The sequence below is a fragment of the Uloborus diversus genome, unplaced genomic scaffold (assembly GCF_026930045.1).
Source record: "Uloborus diversus isolate 005 unplaced genomic scaffold, Udiv.v.3.1 scaffold_12, whole genome shotgun sequence".
NCBI lineage: Eukaryota > Metazoa > Arthropoda > Arachnida > Araneae > Uloboridae > Uloborus > Uloborus diversus.
This window is the reverse complement of record NW_026557876.1, coordinates 10,002,330-10,024,039: the sequence shown is the minus strand read 5'-3', so window position 1 is coordinate 10,024,039 and position 21,710 is coordinate 10,002,330. Positions and strand designations below refer to the sequence as shown.

Below are 21,710 nucleotides of genomic sequence, written 5' to 3'. Positions count from 1 at the left end.
CGTACGTAGAATCACTCTTTAATTTAACCAATAAATAACTGGCAACGTACGAATAAAGTCTTGTAAATATCTTTAAAAGTTTTCTTGAGAATTTAGAGCAATATATTGCACATAAAATAATAGTTTAAAAAACTAAAAAAACATGCTTTAGTAGCAAAATGAACTAAAAGGTTAAAAATAATCTTTGGACGACAAGTATATAAAGTAATTGACTAAACACTTAATTTTACTGTAATAGAAAAAAAAGCGTGGGGGGGGGGGCTTCTTATCAGTTGTCTTAAATTTCTTCCACTTGTTATCCATGCAAGAATGTAAATAGGCAACCCCCCACGCTTTTTTTTTTATTACAGTAAAATTAAGTGTTTGGTCAATTACTTGATACACTAGTCATCCAAAGATTATTTTTAACTTTTTAGTTCATTTTACTACTAAAGCGTGATTTTTTAGTTTTTTGAATTATTATTTTATTTTTTACTTTTTAGTTCATTTTGCTTCAAAAGCGTGTTTTTTTTTCTTTTTTTTTATTAATGGAATGTATCTTAGTATTCTATTGCATTATTTGCTTCAGACGTTTTGAATGCTTTCTGGTAAATTCATGTGTTACACTCCGCAGCTCTGATTTGTACGTTGTAAGTAATTCTAATAAGCCACTGGCTATTTGTCCAAAGGAAAGTTGGACCCACAAACATACAAGTTAAGCTAATAAAAGTATGTTAATTAGAATAAACTGATAACTTATCGTTAATAAATTAATTTGATCATAGAACATTGCATTGTCATCGGGTCTGAGGTTGCATTCCAAATTTTAAAAGAATCCGATGACAAAAAGTGAACGAAAATTGAGTTGCAAGATTATAAATTTTATTTCGATGTAAACGGGATTAGAATGCACGCCCAATGATTCCCGGAGGTGGACGTCAGCGAAGACCCGCGCCTTAGGCCGCTCATAAAGTGGTGGAATGTACTAACAGTAATAAGCCACTAGCTCTTAGTACAAAGGAGAGTTACTCACAAACATACAAGTGAACCTAAAAAAGCTTGTTAAAAAGTCACCCAATTTCAAGTTACTATATTTTATTCTTAATTTGCTACTAATGGTTATCATTCGGTGTTATTTGAACTCTATTTCCAAAAATGGGTACAAAATGCGACAAAAATGCACTAGTGTTAATGAAATGCTAGGGAGCTCCGGTCTTTGCTCGCTTCGCTAGCCAACTCCGTTCGCCACCTGCGGCGACTCAATGTCGACTGCAGCGGGGTTGCAATTGATGATTTAAATGTTTTTCCCCTGGATGTCCTGCAAACTGATTTTATCAATTTATATCTCCGACCCCATAAGGGGTCAGATTACCTTCTAAACATTTTTTTTAATTTAAGTATTTTTTTTTTTTTTTTGAAACCTCAACATGCACACTTACTTCACAATCAATATTTTATTTTAAAAATTTAAAATATTGCCCACATTTTTAAAAAATTCAAAAAGTTTAGGAAATTTTCAATTTTTTTAATCTTTAAGGCTTTTTTTGTTTTTGCACTTATTAAAAAAGGTTTGTTGCTAAGCAATCTTAATAATCATCTCTTAAAATCTGTGCATTCAATTGCTTATATATTTATAAGAAAATGTTCTGTGACTAATTATGTAAAAATTCGTTTTTTTTTTTTAAATTTGTTTTTAAAAAAAGAAATGTTTTTAAATGGATTATATGCTCTAAACATTTGAGTAATTTTTGAAATGCTTATCCAATGCACAGTTTGGTTAAATATACTATCTATTATAATTAATACTATAAGTATATTTACTCTATTTGCTGGATTTTTGGGTATAAGCCAAGTAAGGTATAAAATGAATATTAAATCACACGTGGTATTGACTGCACGAGTTTTTGACTTCCTATTCGGTTCTGCAAATTATAGACAGTAAACACCAAAATGTAGAAAAATGCATTGGGAAAACTACGAGACAAAACATATTTTTAAATCGTGAATGAAGACCACTATTAGTTTAATTTTATTACTAAAGGTACAATTTTAAAACGTCAAATCATTTTGATTAAAAAAAAAATCTGAAACTGAATAAATTTGTATATCTATTTGAAATAATATTCTGAGTATTGACAAATCGCGGTCTTTTAAAATGTTGCAAATGCTATGATTAAAGTTTCGATGTATTGCATCGTATTTACACAACTCTTAATGTATGTTCCAAAACTTGTATGAAAAATGTTTTATCTTTTCTTATTCAAAAAAGAGAAAGAAAAAAACAATTAAAAAAAATAATGAAAACAAATTTTTTAATAAAAAAAAATCATAGCTTTAATTTCAGCTTACCATTTGATAGAGGCATTCCATCTTCGTTGAAATGCTGAATAGAAAAAAAAAAGATAGACAAAAATTAAAAAATATATATTTATATACAAAAGCGACTTAATTGTTTTCACTAATGAAACCATTTACAACGAGACTCTTTTCGTATAAATTATACAGTGCCGGCAAAAAAATCTTTACATTTGGTTGGCAGTTGGGTCTAGGGACCCTTAACTTTCAAAATTTCCGACTTTCTGGAAAAAATATATGTTATGCATTATTCAATTCTGAACAATTTGATACCTTATTTATTACCATACGCAAAAAACTTTTCAAGTTATCATAAAAATGCGTAAACTTTCCCCATAGAGCTTTATGTTAACAGTAGCTGTTTAAGCCTCTTTTTCTCAGGTGCCGGTTTCTCGTTTTGCTCGTTTTGCATGCGTGATATCTCAGAAAGTTTCCTATATATTTCGGTAAAACTTTTTATGCATTTTTGTCTGGTTTATTTTTATAATCTGAACTATAAATTTATTATTATTTTTTTTAATTAATTATTATTATTATTATTATTATTTTTTTTTTTTTTGAAATTTTATCAGTTAATATCAAAATTAAAAGAAAAATTTGGCCGATTTTTTTAATATTAACTTTTATTATTAGTTAAAATTTAGGTTCAGAACATAAAAATAAACTAGACAACCATGCATGAAAAGTTTTACGGAAGTATATAACAAACTTTCTGAAATATCATGCACGCAAAACGAGAAACCGGTACCTGAGAAAAAGAGGCTTAAACAGCTGTTGTTTACATACATCTCTATAGGGAAAGTTTACGCATTTTTACGATAACTTGAAAAGTTTTTTAACATATATTTTTTCCAGAAAGTCGGAAATTTTGAAAGTTTAGGGTCCCAAGACCCCTTAAAAACTTTGCATGCAAACTTCTTTTAATGATTTTACTTGGCATGTTCTCTAATGATTTGACCGAATACCGAATAATCTGCCATATTGTGGCCAAATATTCGGTGCTCGGTCAATTCACAAGGGAGCATGCCACGTTAAATCATGAAAAGAAAAAGTTATTTAAAGTTTTTAATCGCCAAGCTAATGTAAAGATTTTTTAAACCGGCACTGTACAAACTATGTAAAATTTATTTTTATATTTTCGTGTAAGTATCTCTTATACCCATGGAAAAATAAGCATTTCTTTCAAAAAAGCGAAATTTATTTTAAGGTTTTCGGCTCATATAGCAAGCAGAGTTTTAATCAAACGTTACTAAACTTTCAGAATATTTGACAGCATACAAGAGAAAAAGAATTTTCAAATTTGAAGTTAAAATATTGAAAATTTGATCAAATATGAACGCTTAAAGCAATCGAATTGTCACTGCGCATGCGCGAAAGATAGCAATTTATAACCTACATAAAACAAAGCCCAGCTACATACTGCAACTTGTGATAAAATTCCATCTCGATATCTTAAAAATTCAAAAAGTTATCAGCGATCTAATGAGCTGAATTTCAATAATTATTTGATAAGTGACGACCCGTGAGGGATCGTTCGCAAATAATCTGTTTTTATCATGAGTCACAGTGAATGACGGCAGGCAAGTGTTACCAGTTTGCGAACGACCCCTTACGATTCGTCGCCTATCTAAGAATTATTGAAATTCTTCTCATTAGATCGCTAATAACTTTTTGAATTTTTAAGACATCGAGCTGGAATTTTATCACGAGGTGCAGGATCTATCTGGGCTTTGGATTATGAAGATTATAAATTGATATCTTTTGCACACGCGCAGTGAAAATTCAACTGCTTTAAAAGTTCATATTTCATCAAATTTTCAATATTTCAATTTCAAATTTTATTATTATGTTTCTCCCATATGCTGTCAAATGTCCTGAAAGTTTAGTAACGTTTGACGGAAAACTCTGCGTGCTATGAGCCGAAAACCTTAAAATAAAATTTGCATTTTTGAAACAAATGCTTATATCTCCGTGTGAGTAAGAGGTACTTTCACAAAAATATGAACAAAAATTCTACATAGTTTGTACAATGCTGGGGAAAAACATCTTTACATTTGGTTGGCAATTAAAAACTTAACATAACTTTTTCTTGTCATGGTTTTACTTGTCATGCTCCCTTGCGAATTGGCCGAATATCAAATAATAGGCCACAATCTAGCCGAATACTCGGTATTCGGCCAAATATAACTAGGGAACATGCCAAATGAAATCAGAGCAAGAAGTTTGCATGTAAAGTTTTTAATTGCCAATTAAATGTAAAGATTTTTTTGCTAGCATTGTATTTTGGAATAAAACGCCAAACCAAGTGCAGAAATACACAAAAGAAGTGATACATATAAAACTAGCAAAATACCCGGCGTTGCTTGGGTCAGTAAAAATTGTGATAAACAATCGCTACTTTCTTTCGTTTTCTGTTTTAACAGAAAGAACTCAAAACACACCGCTTTGACGTGATGAAAAATCGAACTTCTTCCTTACCCATAAAAGTAAAATAGCAATAAATATAAAGAACGAACAAGTATTCATTTAGAAACGAAAGCATGGATTGAAGCATATCAAAATTTGAAGAATTTCCAAAAGAGAAACTAACAAAAACAAAGATCACTAAAAAACCGCTCTCTTTATTTAATTAAATAGTACACACACAAAAAGAAAAAAAAAAAGCTCTCCACTATGTTTCCCTATAAGTGTGCAAAAAGTAGCTCCCAAATATTTAAATGACTTTAAATTCATGTTTACTCTAGAGAATCCTTGATTCAAAATTTTCATTATGATTACTATTAATACTGCTGTTGTAAGGCAACGAATATTCGTAACAATGGGTTTCATATTTAATCATTTAATGGGGAAATTACATGACATTTACTGTTTTCCATCATAACGCTTTAAAACTAAGTTTTTAGCAATAAATTATAGCCTAAGTTGCTCCCTGATAATGTAGCTATCTATGGTGCAAAAATGGTTAAAATCGGTCCAGTAGTAATCAGTAAGTTACCGCCCTATAGCCAGAGCTAAGGCAGAAATACCTGAAATACACAGCCAGCTCAGTCAATTCCAGCCGAGGACTGCAGTTTCGTGCTTATTAGCACTCATCAGCCCGGCATAAGATTAACTGAGCTGGAGGTGGAAAACCTCTTAAGGAAGCCAAGAGTGCCAAACAAACTGGTAGCTAATATATGTGCTATGATAAATGCCTTGCCTGCAATATTCGAGCTGAACCGAACCATTGTTTCGGTCACTCGTCCTGTCAGTGCTAATTCTATATTAGCTACCAGTTTTTAGGCTCTCTTGGCTTCCTTAAGAGGTTTTCCACCTCCAGCTCAGTTAATCCTATGCCTGGCTGATGAGTGCTAATAAGCACGAAACTGCAGTCCTCGGCTGAAATTCACTCAGCTGGAGGTGTATTTCATGTATTTCGGTCCAGTAGTTTTGAAGATTATCCCGGACATACATACACACAGAAGTGGCCATTTATGTGTATAAAGATTAGTCAGCTATATTTATAACAGGAACAGTTACGCAATGAAATCCTTACCAAACACCTTCCGTCCAGGCAATAAGCCCGAGTCCGGTGGTCCGGGCTGCAGTCTGTCCCAAAGGGAAACTTCCCGTCTTCGTAGACATCCATCTGGTAGTGAGTGTCCGGCCATACCCGATCCTGACAGGCCACGATACATGAAGAATGGGGATTACCTAAACGAAACATAAGGAGTCATTCCATTCACATTGTAAAACGAGCTGATGTGTGCATCACATGACTTCCATTTACTCCAATTTAATGTCATTTTCTCGTTATTGGCAGTTTTAATGTGATTCAATAGTTTACTCTCTAAATATCATCAACAGTGGCCAAATTGAAACCAGATTTTTAAAAAAATCAAAACAAAAATCGCCAAATTTGTCGCTAATTTGGCGACAAAACTTGGCAACCAAGAGACTGGCGCTATATCGCCAAGTATCCGCCAAATTATACACCACTTGAGATTACATCGAAATTAACAATTATTTTCCCCCAAAAAGGGGCAAAAGACCCCATTAGGAACACCCGAATGCAACCAAAAAGGAAGGCGCACACCTAGACCCCACTAGGAGTCTAAGTACCAAATTTCAACTTTCTAGGACATTCCGTTCTAGAGTTATGCGGCATACATACGCACATACACACATACGCACGTACATACAGACGTCACGAGAAAACTGGTCGTAATTAACTCGGGGATCGTCAAAATGGATATTTCGTGGGTCTATACGTTCCTAGGCCCATATCCACGTGTGGTCTGGTTGAAAAAAAAAAAACTCAACATTCATTCGGGGGTGAGCAAAATGGAAATTAAGGCCGATTTTTGGGTGAAAATTGTTTCCCGAATACAATACTTCCTTTTTTGTAAAAGGAAGTAAAAAAATCCGAAACGTTACTGAGTATTCCCGTGTAACGTTTCGGGATTTCGATGGCTTACATCCACTTCTTGGAAATATCTAGTATCATTGTCAAATCGTTTCCTGAATGGGGTCGTTTCCACAATTTTAAAAGTATTTTATCTGAAAGAACATGCTTAAAAACATAGGATCTGACCATTTTTTGATAAATTTGTTCACGTTTAATATTAAAAAAAAAAAAAAATACTTAAATTGGAGCGCTTTCATTGTTTACGACTTCTGCCGATGACATCACTAATGATGAAATGCCATGCAGTGTTGCCATTCACAGTGCACAATATTTAATTCGCATCTGTACTCACGTGTATTGGCAACGATATCTTTGATAGCATGCGTGGAGCGCAATTTTAATTCTATTCTATTCTATTCTATTCAAGAGTCACAACTGACTTCAACTGTATTTATGTCGAGGACTGCATACTATGTGCCTTGCCTCCATTATTTTATATACCGATAGATGGCAGCACCATCACCGGATCGAACAGTTAGTGAGAATTTTGAACTAGCCCAGGAGCTAATAGCTACCTAGTACTAGCACCCCCAGAGGTATCGTTTCACTTGGAGGACATTGAGACCACGGGCATATTTAACGTCGCCCAGTCCCCATTAATGACGACGGTGGGTCTTCGACCAGCGAGGATCGAACCCGAGGCCCTCCGGTCCCGAGTCCAATGCCTTACCGATCAGGCTACCACGGCCCGCAATTTTAATTCGCTGCTTGGGGCCTCAGTGGCCGAGCGGTCTGAGTGACTGCTTGACATTGGCACATTTGAGGCGGTGGGTTCGACTCATACCCTCGCTCCGGTTGTACCTCCCCTTCTTTGTGATGTAACTATTTTCATGTGTTGTTTATATGTGTAATAAAATATATCATGCGTAAGGGAGGCAAAGCACTCAGATTGTAGTCCTCATCAAAAATAAACCTGTACAATTAAGCACCGAAAGAAAGAAAGAAAAGAAGAAATTCGCTGCTTGATTATCATAACGTGGAAACGTAGTAGAAAGATGCGGCAAAGTGCATCATTTGTGACGTCATCAAGAACCACGCCTTGTTTGAAAAATCGGACATTTTAAAAAATTAATTTAAAAAAAAAAACTGTTGGGAAAATGAGAGCATTTTCTGGGTCCATGTTATTTTATTTTGCTCATTCTATCCATTTCAATAACTAAAAGTAGTACTTTTGACTGAAGGAAACCACCCCATTACTACAAGTCGCACCATAGACTAATAATAAGAGCTTTTCATTCTTGCTGATGAAGAAAATTGGTTCATAGATGTATCACGTGACTAGTGGAAGGCGTGGCTTGGCGAAGACTTTGGCAGCATGGTTGCTAGATGGCAGCATTATCTATAGTTTGACACTCGACATGTATTTTAAGACAATGTGTTTTCATTAAAAAAAAATTTCCAAGTGCAGAGATTGAACAGTTTTTTTTTTTTTTGGTTATGCATTATTTTGACACTAGTAATAGTTTTTGGTCACAGTTTTCAGTAACTTTTATTTCATTCGGAACTACTACGTCAGCGTTGGCGTAAACGTAATGGCGTAAACGTTTTGCGTTAACAGAAAAATGTACTAATCGGTATCTTAAATTGAAATTGTAGGTAAAAATCTTACCGTTTGCCGATTCTTTTTGGGCGCTTGAATATTTAATTGCTTAGAGAGTTATTGAAATTGACTAAAGAAAATGCATAATATACGATCTAAACAAAAAACTCACTATATTAACAAAATATTTACAACTTAGAATAACAAATTTACAAATCGGACTCCATAAAAGATCATTCTTCCGTGTTCCATCAATTCTATTTATTTTATTTCTCGTTGGCGTTGATCGTCTGCTACGATCAAAGTCCGCTGTTGCTAGGATATCCACCAGTCACATGGTTTGGTTTATGAGCAGCAAAAGGGTTGCCATAGCTCGGTCTATTCTTATTATTAGTCTATGAGTCGCACGAATGCTGACTTTTCTCTGTTGTAAAACATAGTTTTCGCTCCTAGTTTAAAGATTAACTGAGAGCATTTATAAGATGTATCGCCTTTAATTAGATTATTGCTCGTCCAAACTGATTAAGCTCCCAAAGGGAGCAAACAAGTCTCTGGACTACGTAGCTTTGCAAGAATTGAAATTTGCAGTCAAGTGAGATGCTTGATACTTTCTTGCAATTCTGACTTTGTGGTGGCCTGATCGGTAAGGCATTGGACTTGGGGCCGGAGGGTCTCGGGTTCGATCCTCGCTGGTCGAAGATCCACCGTCGTCATTAATGGTGACTGGTCGACGCTAAATATGCTCGTGGTCACAATGTCCTCCAAGTGAAACGATACCTCTGGGGGTGCCAGACCAAATAATTATTCGGCTCCTGGCCTGGTTCTAAATTCTCGAACTGTCCATAGATGGCACCACCATCTATTGTGTTGTCTTCTGAAGGCAAGGCGCCTGGCACGCAGACCTTCATAATTTGAGGGCCAGAGGTCCCTTTGATAATTGATTCTGACTTAGCTTTGGTCGTGTTTGCGATACTGCTTTTGGAGCTGCTGTATTATCCCTACCTGAGATAACTCTGAAGTTCCAGAGACACCACTAGCTTTTACACAGGAAGTTTTCTGAAATCTTCAGGAAGCTTCCAGGATAATTTCAGGAAGGTTATTGAATTTTAGCGGAAAACGTTCCTGGTTATTGCGAGATATGTTATTCGCAGAAATAGGGCACTTCAGGCGCCTATTATTTTCCAGGAACGTTTCTGAATCGCTTTTAAGGGGAAGTTGACATTCTTCCTAAGTAGTGTTAACAGAACAACATGTTCAGCTAAATGTTTTAAATCAGGGGTCCTTATTCTTTCAGAATCTGCGCTCCTCCCCACCCTTTTGCACTGATTCGAGCTTATACCCCCCTCTCCCCATCCCATCAGCCCACCCTTTGTGGTCAATAGAATCAAAGATTTTAACTAAAGCTAGTTCTGAGATAGCTGGCGGTTACTAAGTAAAAACGAGCTGATGTGTGCATCACATGACTTCCTTTTACTCCAATTTATTGTTATTTCCCCATTATTGGCAATTTTAATGTGATAAATATCTAAGTATCACCAACAGTGGTCAAATTAAAACCAGATTTAAAACAAAAATCGCTAAATTTGTAGCCAAGTTGGCGACAAAATTTTGCGACCAAAAGACTGGCGATATATCACCAAGTGTCTGACAAATTATAACAACACTTGAGTTTGCATCGAAATTAACAATGATTTCCCCCCAAAAAGGGGAAAAAGATCCCTGTAGAAACACCCGAATGCAACCAAAAGGAGAGGTGCACAACTAGACCCCACTAGGAATCTCTACGCACCAAATTTCAACTTTCTGGGACATTCCGTTCTTGAGTTATGCGACATACATACGCACATACACATATACGTACATACGCACATACAGACGTTACGAGAAAACGCGTTGTAATTAACTCTGGAATCGTTAAAATGGATATTTCGGGCGCCTATAAGTTCTTAGGTATATATGCACGTGTGGTCGGGTCGGAAAAAAAAAAAAAAAAAAAAAAAAAAAAAAAACTCAACACTCATTTGGATGTGAGCAAAATGGAAATTAGGGTCGATTTTTGAGTGAAAAGGTTTTCGCGAATACAATACTTCCTTTTTTTTTTGTTAAAGGAAGTAATATAGGTAATTTTGTAAACAAAATTTAATATCACCACATATAACTTTGTTTTGAACACATTCTTATTGGAAATTATGAAATTTATAACTAAATGCAACTAATTTTGAAGTAGTCCAGGATCTAGGCGAGGTTGGCATGTTTTACCAGTTACATTCACACCATCGAAAAGTGGATTACCACTGGTTCCTCTTGACGAATTTTTGCGTTCTGACTTGTGAAAAAGTGCACTTCAGGTCACTTTTAATGTCTATCCTTGCTCCATCTTTTGGCTTTATGCGTTCTAATGCTGAATATACAAGATCACAAGGACATGTGGTCGAGAACTGTACTAAAACTTTCAAAAACGACAATAATGCCGAAAATATTCACATGTAATCTCAAAATTGACTGATCAATTTTTTACTTTATTTTTGGGATACATTAACGCCTCCCTTGAAAGTCTTCTACGCCCTCCTAGGGGGCGCGCCGCTCAAGTTGAGAACGCCTGCTTTAAATAATCTCCCAAACTGTTGTTGACATAACAGATGTGTGTTAGTAGGTTTACAGGGTGTTCCGTTTTAACCTGCAAGACCTTTCTTTTCGCAACCGTTAGTCCTAGATGTATACTTCCATTTGCAAAAATGTTCAAAATCAGATGCAGGGTTAAGATATTGAAATTTTGGAGCAAAAATAAAATGAGTCAAAAGGTACAAAATTTAACTTTTTATACGAGCCCTAGGTCCCCTAACTAATATTTAGAGAAATAATCTGCATTGAAAGCTATTACTGACACAAAAAACTTGACCTTTGTATACCAAAACTTAAGGAGATATTCCAATTCGAAGTTTTAAGGGACCATATAGAAGATGAGATTGGAACTTATCGCGCTCTCAGAAGAATGACAGGCTGTCAAAGTAACAAAAGGAAAGAATTTATATTTTTCGTTGCTATTCAAAAATAAATGCAAATAGAATGCCGTGATACGCAAAAACACACTACAAAACCTCGAACAATTTGAAAAACCACTCTTAGCACACATATAATTTTAAACACTTCTTAACTGCTATATTTTCCCCTAAAAGGTGTTATTGACCGCGAGTGAGAAGTGGTGTAAGTCACAAAACGCGGCGTTTCATATCTCGGTGAATATTAGTCGAACTAATTTCAAGCTTTTTGCATTGGAATTATTTTTCAACGGAGATTAGTTCTCTAGATATAAATTAGAGGACTAGGGGTCGTTATAAAAAGTTAAATTTCGTATTTTTTGCCTTATTTTTTAAAAAAATTAAATCTTTCACTTCAATAACTCTGCATCTCATTTTGAGCATTTTTGCAATTGGAAGCATACATATAGCACTAACGATTGCGAAAATAAAGGTCTGGCAGGTTAAAACAGAACACCCTGTATAAAGCGAAATGTTGTTGACATTTTGTTCTAATTTGAATATACAAGAGAATTTGGCTTCTATGAGTACGTCCTCGATTTAATGATTAACAATATATTTGGTAAAAGTTAGACTTTAATTTCCAAATCTTCATTACGACGTTACATTGTATCAGTACAAACCTGGTTGGGGTGGTAATTGTCTTCCTTTTCCGCTGAGAACTGTCGGATATTTAACTCTATATCGCTGGCATACTTCGTTGGAGTATTGCTCCACGGTTTTCATGGTACCGCAGCTCTGTAAGAAATAAAAAAAAAGTTACACTACAGAACAAGCCAACCAAAACTCCTATTTGTATTAGTATATTATTACATATCACCAATTGTAATTTCTGTGCAGTGTTGCCATATAATCACACACAAATCCAGATATCACCACTTCCCTTCCAAATTTTCCGCAAAAAGCGATATTTTCTACCAAAATTCGACAAATTCAAAATTTATTTTTTCCACTAATATTTTCATATTTTTGTCTCTTGAAAAAAAAAAAATCCCCAAACAACCAAATTTTCTTATAATTTTTTTTTTATAAATACAAGCGCCTGAGCGAGAGATAAGAAATAGCAGATTTTTTTTTTTTCTACTCGCATTTACTTACTCTGCTTCTGTATGTATATTTAAACTATGAACATTGTTTATCCAAGAACATTCTTCATCACACTCACTTATTTTTACCCGTTTCACGTACCAACTAGTCACTCACGCAGAACATTAATGCGAATTCCATAGCATAATGTTCCACATAATGCGAAATGCGAATGCCATAAAGTTGAGCAAAGCTAAACCAACGCTGTTTGATACAAACGATGGAACTACCAGATGTCAAGACGCGAATTTACATACGAAAAAAATTCTTTTTTCCTGAGTTTTTTTTTTTTCTCAGGTTTCCTCCCCCCCCCCCCCCCCCCCCCAAGGAAAAAATTTTTCTCCAAAGAATTCCCCTCAAAACTCATTTCCCCAAAATTTTCCCTGAGACCACAAGATTTCCCCAAAATGGGGAAATTTCCCCCAATCTGGCGACACTGTTTCTGTGCACGGAAACAAAAAAATATAAATTGAAAAAGATATACTCCAAATTTCATTACTTAATCTTTATCAGTTCTTGACTTATAAGAGTTTGAATGCAAAAAATCGGGGAAAAGTGCATAGAAAAACGCGGTTGAAGTTTTAAAGTTAAATATAATATTAGTTAAATGCGTGCTGCAAAAATAATTATATCTTTCGTTCTAATTAAGATAGAAACAAGATCCAAACGTCTTTTTAAGCAGAAAAAGACGGAAAAGTTTTTTAAATGATGAAAATAAATGCGAAATTTGACGATTTTCGTATCCCGGACCCCCTTAAAAAGTCTGATTTTTAATCAGTGCAAATGGTGCTTTGGTTCATATCATCCGTTTAAAGATAAATTTCTCACAGTTTTATTTTCCCCTATCATCAACAGCTTATAAAATGTAATTTTAAAACTTCAATTTACGGGACAAAAGTACTTCACTGAGAGTTGCAAAAATGATCCCGAGCTCAGTTAAAGTTTTCAAAGATGTTTCCTCTAAAATTTGGTAGCCTGCAAAATGTAAGGATTAAGTTAACTTTCTACCTCCTAGTTTTAGATTATTATTTAGCAGCCGGGTTTTATATTCTTTAAACGGGTCCGGGACACAAAAATCGTCAAATTTTGCAATTTTTTTTATCATTTAAAAAACTTTTCCGTCTTTTTCTGCTTAAAAAGATGTTTGGGTCTTGTTTCTATCTTAATTAGAACGAAAGATATAATTATTTTTGTAGCACGCATTTAACTAATATTATATTTAACTTTAAAACTTCAAACGCGTTTTTCAATGCAGTTTTCCCTGTTTTTTTTGCATTAAAGCTCTTATAAGTCAAGAACTGATAAAGATCAAGTAATGAAATTTAGAGCAAATCTTTTTCAAACAGTAAACTTTAATTTTTATTCGACAAATTAGAAAAAAACGTTTACTGCAAAAAATATGATCTTAAAAAAAAAAAATTTTCAAGGATTTTTTATTTTATTGAATTAATATTTTTTAAATTACCGAATAAAATTAAAGCTTAGATATTTGTGCATAAGCTTTAAAAAAAAAAATTGAAAATTGACCAAGTTTTAGCGATTTGAAGCAACCCCATTAAACAAAAAAAAAAAAAAAAAAAAAAATTTGAATTTTGTCATCTTGAATTCAAATTATGTTTTTCGCAATCACGAGTGTGTGTTTGTATGTGTGTGTGTGGGGGGGGGGTATGTGTATGTGTGTAGGCATGTGTGTTTGTGTCTGTGTGCAGTCATGAGTGTGTGGGTAGTTGTGTGTATGAGTGTTTGTGTGCGTGGGGGCGGGGTATGTGTATGTGTGTGTGTGTGTAAGCATATGTGTTTGTGTCTGTGTGCAGGCATGAATGTGTGTATTTGTGTGTATGTGTAGGTGTCTGTATGCATGCGTGTGTGCGTGTGTGTAGGGGTATGTGTGTGTATGGTGGTGTTTGTGTATGTGTTTGTGTGTGCGTGTGTGTTGGTGCGTGTATGTATGCGTGTGTGTAGGATATGGACGCAACCTGGAGACGGTTTTTCGCAAGAGGAGCAGCATCGTGAGGCCGGCCGACGCGACGGGTGGTGCTGGCAGAGGGTGGCGCCGCACCGTGGGAAAAATGATAGCACGCCAAAAACAGTCAAATAAAAGCAATAAGCAATCGTGATTGCTCAAAAAAAAAAAACTTAAAAAAAAAAAATTATGTTATGATGCATTCCATCTATTTTGCTTTTTAAATAGATGGTGAATCAGTGCAAAAAATTTCGAAACTCTAAACTGTTTTCTAAAAATATTTTGAAAATGTGTCCCAGACTCCCTTGAAGTTTTAAATCACAATTCAGAAATATCTTTAAATTGGAAAAAGAAAAGAAACAAACTTACTGATAGGGAAGAATCGCAGAGTTGGAAACTGTCTCTTTGTCCAGGGCATCCGGTACTAAAAAAAAATATTGCAGAATAAAACAACAATATATATATGTACCTGAATATTACACAGTCGCATCTGTAGAATCAAGTGGGAAAATTGAAAATCCTTTTAAAAGCCTTATATTCTTAAAAATCAACGTCAAGTATTTTATTTGCTATTAAATAGAAACTGGAAACAGATAATTTTTTTAAAATCATTGCGTTTTATTCCTTGTCGGCCAACAATGAATTCGGTTATCAATCGTGTAAATAAAGGCTTAGCCGTTATTAGTAGCTACTTTAAAAAAAACGTTATAATTCGAATTCTATGAAACATGGAAGTTCCAAACACATTCTATCAGACGCGGGAAAAAATTCTCTTTATCTTGGTATTAAATTTTAAAAAAAATGTTAACTATGTTTTCACTGCAAAAATCGCGGAAAATCTTTTGGACGTTTTTAATTAATATCTTCATTAATTAATGTCATCCAAAGATGCAACCTGGCTAAGAACACTCTCGATCAACTCTCCTGTCGATTTTTTTTTTTTTTTTTTAAATCGGTCCATCCATTTAGGCGATAGAGTGCCACAGACAGACACACAGATATACAGATACACAGATACGTCAAACTTATAACCCCCTTCCTTTGTGTGTCGCTGGTTAAAAAAGAATATGAGGAACAACAGAGTGATTATGACTAAAGTTACAATGTTTGGTGGGAATTACTTGATATTTCACCAGAAAAGAAAATCATGTCATAGGATTTTTTCGCTTTTTTTTTTAGTTGAAAAGAAATAAATTTTAATTGTTGCCAAAAAATTTATAATTCAGTAAATAAAATTACGTGTTCACATAGAAAGCAATGTTCGCGGCAAGAGAAAAGGAGGAGCTTTATGAAACAAACACATTACATTTGTAAAATAAGGTATGGCAACATATAATTGCATGAAATTGCAGATTACTGCGGGCACTTGTTTTGGGGTTACAAGGAACCACTTTTTCAATGCAAAATAAGAGAGCTTATGGAGGGAAAGAGATATCCGACTTCTCATCCTAAAGCTCATTTAGCCTAACACTGGGTTCGTGATTGGTTGGTTTTGTTGGTTTTAATGGCGCAAATTTATATGTAATGGAGGCAAAGCGCTACGTACGCAGTCCTCATCATTTTATGTTATGGGTATTAAACCCACGAAGAAGAAGAATGGCGCAAAAGCCTAATAGGCTATACTGCGCCAAACGAGTTTTCTAGTTTTAAAACAGTAAAAAGGTTCCAAAAGGAAAAAAATAAAGGACATAAGTAAGGACATAAAATATATAAAGGACATAAACTTCTAAAATTTAGCTAAAAAATGCTGGGTTCTCGTATTTGTCTGCCACAATTTTGAGATTGAAGGACAAAGAAATAGCCTTTTATACTTATGGTTGGATACTTGATGGCAAAATTAAAAACTTGAAGATAACCAGTACAAATGGTACGTGAAACCTCTCCTCTGTATTGGGGCAAGAGATAGTGCTATTTACCCAGGTAGTTGCTGCTGCACAGCCTGGTTTAGAAAAAAAAAATCAATGAAAGCCTACCTAAGAATTTTTTTTTAAACGACTTTTTTTCAAAACTTGAACATTCCTTTGCCTCAACTGATTTAACAATATAACTACAACAAACACTTACACTGAGTTGCACTCTCTAGATACCAACTGGAACCCTTTGCCCTTCAGCACACAGGAAGGCCTGCATTGACTCACTTTGTGCCAAGGTCCCCAGCCACCTTCGGACATGGATGATTGTGGACCAGGGGAAAGAGCAGATGCACCAGATAATGCTGAAACGAAATAGCGAGTTGTTTTTTTAAATATACACCCAAACCTCTTTTTTGTGCGGTGGCTATAGGGACCGCATAAAAAAGTTCGTTCGTTCTGTAAATAACTTCGTCCGTTTTATAAACACTATCGTCAGTTGAGTCCCAATATGATTGAAATTTTTATACACCGCACAAAAAAAGTTCGCAGAAAAAAAAAAAAAAACAGCCGCAAAAAAAGGGGGGGGGGGGCGTAAAATAAAAAAAAGAGGCCGTAAAAGTAAAAAAAATAAATATATATATATATAAAAAAAAACAAGTCGCAAAAAAGGGGGGCAGTAAAATAAAAAAGGGGTGGGGGCCGTAAAATAAAAAAGGGGTCGTAAAAAATAAAAAAAGGGGGCCGTAAAATTTAAAAAAAACAAGCCGCAAAAAAGGGGACTGTAAAATAAAAATAAAAAAGGGGCCGTAAAAAAAAAACAAGCCGCAAAAAAAGGGGGCCGTAAAAAAAGAGGGCCCGTAAAATAAAAAAAAAGAGGCCGTAAAAAATAGGGGCCGTAAAAAAAAGACCGCACAAAAAGAGGTTTGGGTGTACTGTACCTGTACTGAGAATTATTCACTATTGTTTTTGAAATTTCATGGGTAACACGTTTGGTATGTGCAAATATCTGCTCTCTGACAAGAAAAAACCATAAATGTTGTGTTTTTGTAATAAATACCAGTTGTGCAGAAAAATGTGTGACTCTGATAAGCTGAAGCATAATCTTGACAAGTTTTAAGAGTCAATCAAATATAAACCGGAATTTCTTTAAAAAAAAAATGTTTGTATCAACAAAAAATAAATAAATAAATAAATAAAAATAAATAAATAAACAAATTACGTAAGCTAACTTTTTTTCTACATAATGTCCTTCCTCTGACACGCATTTTCTCTATCAGATTGCCAAATTTTTGGTGCCGCGGTGAAAGAAAGAGGGACGTGTGCAAAGCCAATTGCACACAAAAGCTCCTTTTACAACTGCACCATCATCAAATTGTTGTTCTCCTAGATCTTTCTTGAATATTCCAAACAAATGGCAGTCATTGGTAGATAAATTTATCCTACTCATACACTCGAGTTAGCGAAGTGTTTCCTCCACTAACTTTGCGTCAAGCTGTCTCAAAATGTCAGAGGGTTTGGATAGTGATCAAATCCCGTTTCGGTTATCAGCACGTCAGTGTGCTTAATACTACACATACAGGGTCCATTATGAAAATAATGAGCATTTACTGGCAAAATATAGTTATTGATCGTAATTTGTACAAATGCTCAATATTCTTCAAAATACATTCCTCCTGCATCGATGCATTTGCGGAGATGTGTTTGCCACGCCTGAAAGGCACCCTGAAACTCCTCGACGGGAATCCCTCTCAGGATCGTTGTAACATGGTGTTGATGTTTTCCACGGTTTCCCAATGTTTTCCTTTCATCTTTCTCTCGAGTCGCGGAAACAAAAAAAAAGTCCCATGGAGCTAAGTCGGGACCGTAAGGAGGGGTGAGGGATCACCGGGGTGTTTCTCCGGGCCAGGAAGTTGGTACTGATGAAGGATGTGTGGCTTGAAATGCAATCGTCTTTGAAGGCTTCTTGCAGCATCTGGAATGTTTCGGTTACATTTTTTGCACGCCTCATGCAAAACTTTATGGCGTCGTTGTTCAAGCGAACGCTCCATCGCTTTATGTTACAAAAGTTGCAAACACACTTCAAGCGGAGGCACGTATTTCCGCTCACACTACTGGAACTCAACTGACGAGCGGATGCATTGAAAGGGCATACCCCACCACATTTCCCAGCTGGTTTTACCGTGCTGCCATCTATCGTCGCGTCACAATAACATTATGCTCATTACTTTCAGAATGGACCCTGTAAGTTTTAAATTTACAATGACGACAGTTCAAAATGTGGACAGAAGACTAGAGTGTGCATATTCCACAAACTACAACTTAGTTTAGTACTGATAAGTGGATAATTTTCAGTTAAATTTCAGTTTATTGATTCTAACAGCATAGGCGGATTTAGGACTGAGTTCCTGGGGGGGCAGGATTTTTTTTTTTTTTTTTGAGCAACATTTTTAATTGCCCTCCCCACCCCTCTCCCATGTTTTTCTCTGTTTTCTGTGATGTATAAGGCCATTCTTTACTTTTTTATGTGTCGTTTTCATTACAGTGTGTAATCATGGTGTCCTTTTTGAATTGACCTTAAAAGAGAGGGGGCTGGTATTGAGAGAGTGACGCAGGGCTCCCTTTTAAGTGGGATATAGAATATCTCCAATTTTGGGGGTCCGGGGGTTACTCCCACGGAGGAAATTATATAAAATGGATATAAAATTCTGCATCTTGAAGTCTTATAAAGGTTAATTGGAAATAATAGGCATTTTTTAAAAAAGTTTTACGCTTTAAATGTGCTTTGTGATGCAAGTTAATGCTTGAAAAGAAATGGTGCACAGATTTAGAGAATAGGTATCAAGAGAGTAACATACTACCCATTTGAACAATTCTTAATTTATACACTTGATAAGAAATAAAATTGAAGCACACTTTGCTTTAGGAGTTTCAAAGATTTGTCTAATTATTTTCAAGGTTTGGTTGGTTAGATTGGGTTTTTGGTTCAAGAGCCCTGGTAGGCTATACTGCACCAATTCTTTTCAGGGATTTTAGAACCTATCAATAATTTGCACTTTCCAGTCTCTGAAATTGAGTAGTAGATTATATACAGTTGTACAGTATTGTTCAAACTTTGTAAGAAATTATATGCTCCACGCTGTTACATTGCGTAACACTTGACAGGGATCCCAAGATTAATAACTTGGGATCTCCATAATTGCGTAATGGGGCTTTCCGCGATTGCCTACTGCGCAGTTGCATGAGAACGCCTGGGTTATATGGCTATAGACAGTCATGAAGGCATGACTGCAAAAAAAACCTCCTGACCGAATAGCGGGATAACGTTATGGCATATATTTTGACCGCTATTCGGGAAAAAAGGGCAACTTGGCTGCCCATCATGTATATTGTAAGTAGAAAAATAAATTACAGTCGAACTTCCATATATCAAACTTCCACATATCAAAATTTTCTATATATCGAAATCCCAGCAAATTTCCATGTTCATTACATAGAAAAATTGTTTCTATGTATCGAAAAAATCTCTATATATCGAAATATTTTCGAGATATTCGTGGATTTTTTTTCCACTTTAAAACTGCTTGTCTCATGAAAAAATGAAGGTTAGATGAGAAAATTACGTTTACTAAAGGTTGCTACGGAACTCATAAAAAAACCTGGGTTTGAGGGCTGTGTAGTCAGTCGTTGTTCCGTTCTGAAGTTCTTAAATTCCCTTAGGTTTATTTCAAATCTTAGCTGTAACCAGTAACACTGTAAAATCAGTTTCAAATTATCCCTTTTGTTTGTTGATTATCATTTCTAGTCTTCTTACCTTCATTAAAAAACATTAAAGTTAAGTAGATTGATTTTTTACTTTTCTCTCGATCACATTGTTAAAACGAAAATCCCCTCATGTTGCGATCAAGTTGAATTGCGAGGAATATGAAGATGAATGGTTGGCGTAAAAATGTAATTTCTGTTAATTTTTTAATCATTAACTTTAATTTAATCCAATACTCGTATAAATTATAAAATGGGTTTCATTGACGAAAATTAGCTTTAATTTTAATGTTTTAGGATACTTTTATGATAAAATAAGATCGTTTCTATCTATCGAAATTTCTATATATCGAATTTTTTTCGGCAATTTGCTACTTCGATATATGGAGGTCCGACTGTAGTTTGTGTGTGTTGTGAACATGGTCTCTTCAATTCTCTCTCTCTCCAAAATTTGATTTATGGAAAATGTGACAAAGAAGAAGGGGCGAAAATCCTCTTCAAACTTTGTAAGAAACGGCTTTTATTTGTTTAAGAGAAAAAAAACTTTAATTTCTCATTACAACATTTTTAATTATAAGTAGTGCAGAAAACGAAAAGAAATAGGGGTGGTGTATCATTTTTTCCCCGGGCTAAACAGATTAACAATATGCAGTAAAAGTAAGATAAAAGCAATCAATACAAAAGAATTTCCAAAATTCTGCATTCGGGATTAAATAAATAGCAAGATATGAAGCATGTGAGTCACAAAAATTTATTTCAAGTAATATGTTACAAACGCGAGAACCATGATTTTTACGTTTTTGATGCAGGATGTAACAAGTAGCTGAATTTGACACATTTTGGCATTCCTCCCCCTACAATTTGTTAGAAATTTTAAAATTTAAGGTTTGTAGCCACACGTTTCCAAATATTCAAAGTTTTCAAGTACTTGAAAATGAAATTAGTTTTTCAAGCACTTTCCGTTTTTTTAAGGAACGAATCACAATTTTTTGGGAGTTAGGGGCCCACTTCAAAGCAGGGGCCCTAAGCTATAGCTTGTTTATCTTATAGGCAAATCCTGCCCTGCACGTAATTCACTCTTACCTGTACATTTTTTATAATTTGAACGAATATTCGTCAGTTTTTACAGTTAAAGGATTTTTATGGTTTTACAAATCTGTGTAAAGTTTTTATCAGTTTTTATCAAATTCCAGCAAATTTTTCCAAAACTTTTGATGACTGAATGACTCAGATTTCAATGATGACAATAACTGTCTCATTTAGACTTAGATGATTATGACTTAGATTTTAAATAGTTTTAACAGTTAATTTTTAAACAGTATTTAGAAAGTAAGGAAAATGGTACTTTCCCTCTAAGTAAAAAGATTCAATTAATCAAAATGTTCAGATAACTGAAATTTATTCAGTCTTCGATAGTATTTACTTTTCTTTCTCAAAAAAAAAAAAAAGACAAGCCAAAAATTTTCCAAGAGCATGAAGTACATTTCTAACTATTAATTTCATATATACGAATTTTTTCCTTTAAAAAATAAAGAAAACACAGTTATAAAAACATTTTATCAGGGAATAATGCGATCTTACATGAATTGTGCAAAACTTTCGTGCCGGAAATATATCTCCCTCACTTTTTCTTTTATTCAGATGTTTTCCTTACAATGTATGATTCTGGAAAATCAGAAATTTAGTTTTG

General features: G+C 34.7%; 1 protein-coding gene across 1 annotated transcript in view; it reads right to left on the bottom strand.

Annotated features, from left to right (window-relative positions):
* The window catches only part of LOC129232460 (A disintegrin and metalloproteinase with thrombospondin motifs 16-like), a 135,119-nt gene that overhangs the window by 13,551 nt on the left and 99,858 nt on the right, over positions 1–21,710 (bottom strand). The window contains exons 16-18 of the mRNA XM_054866605.1: positions 16,473–16,623; positions 14,778–14,832; positions 11,983–12,097 (exon numbers count right to left, since the gene is read on the bottom strand). Coding sequence (XP_054722580.1) covers positions 11,983–12,097; positions 14,778–14,832; positions 16,473–16,623 — 321 coding nt within the window. The remainder of the gene's footprint in view (positions 1–11,982; positions 12,098–14,777; positions 14,833–16,472; positions 16,624–21,710) is intronic.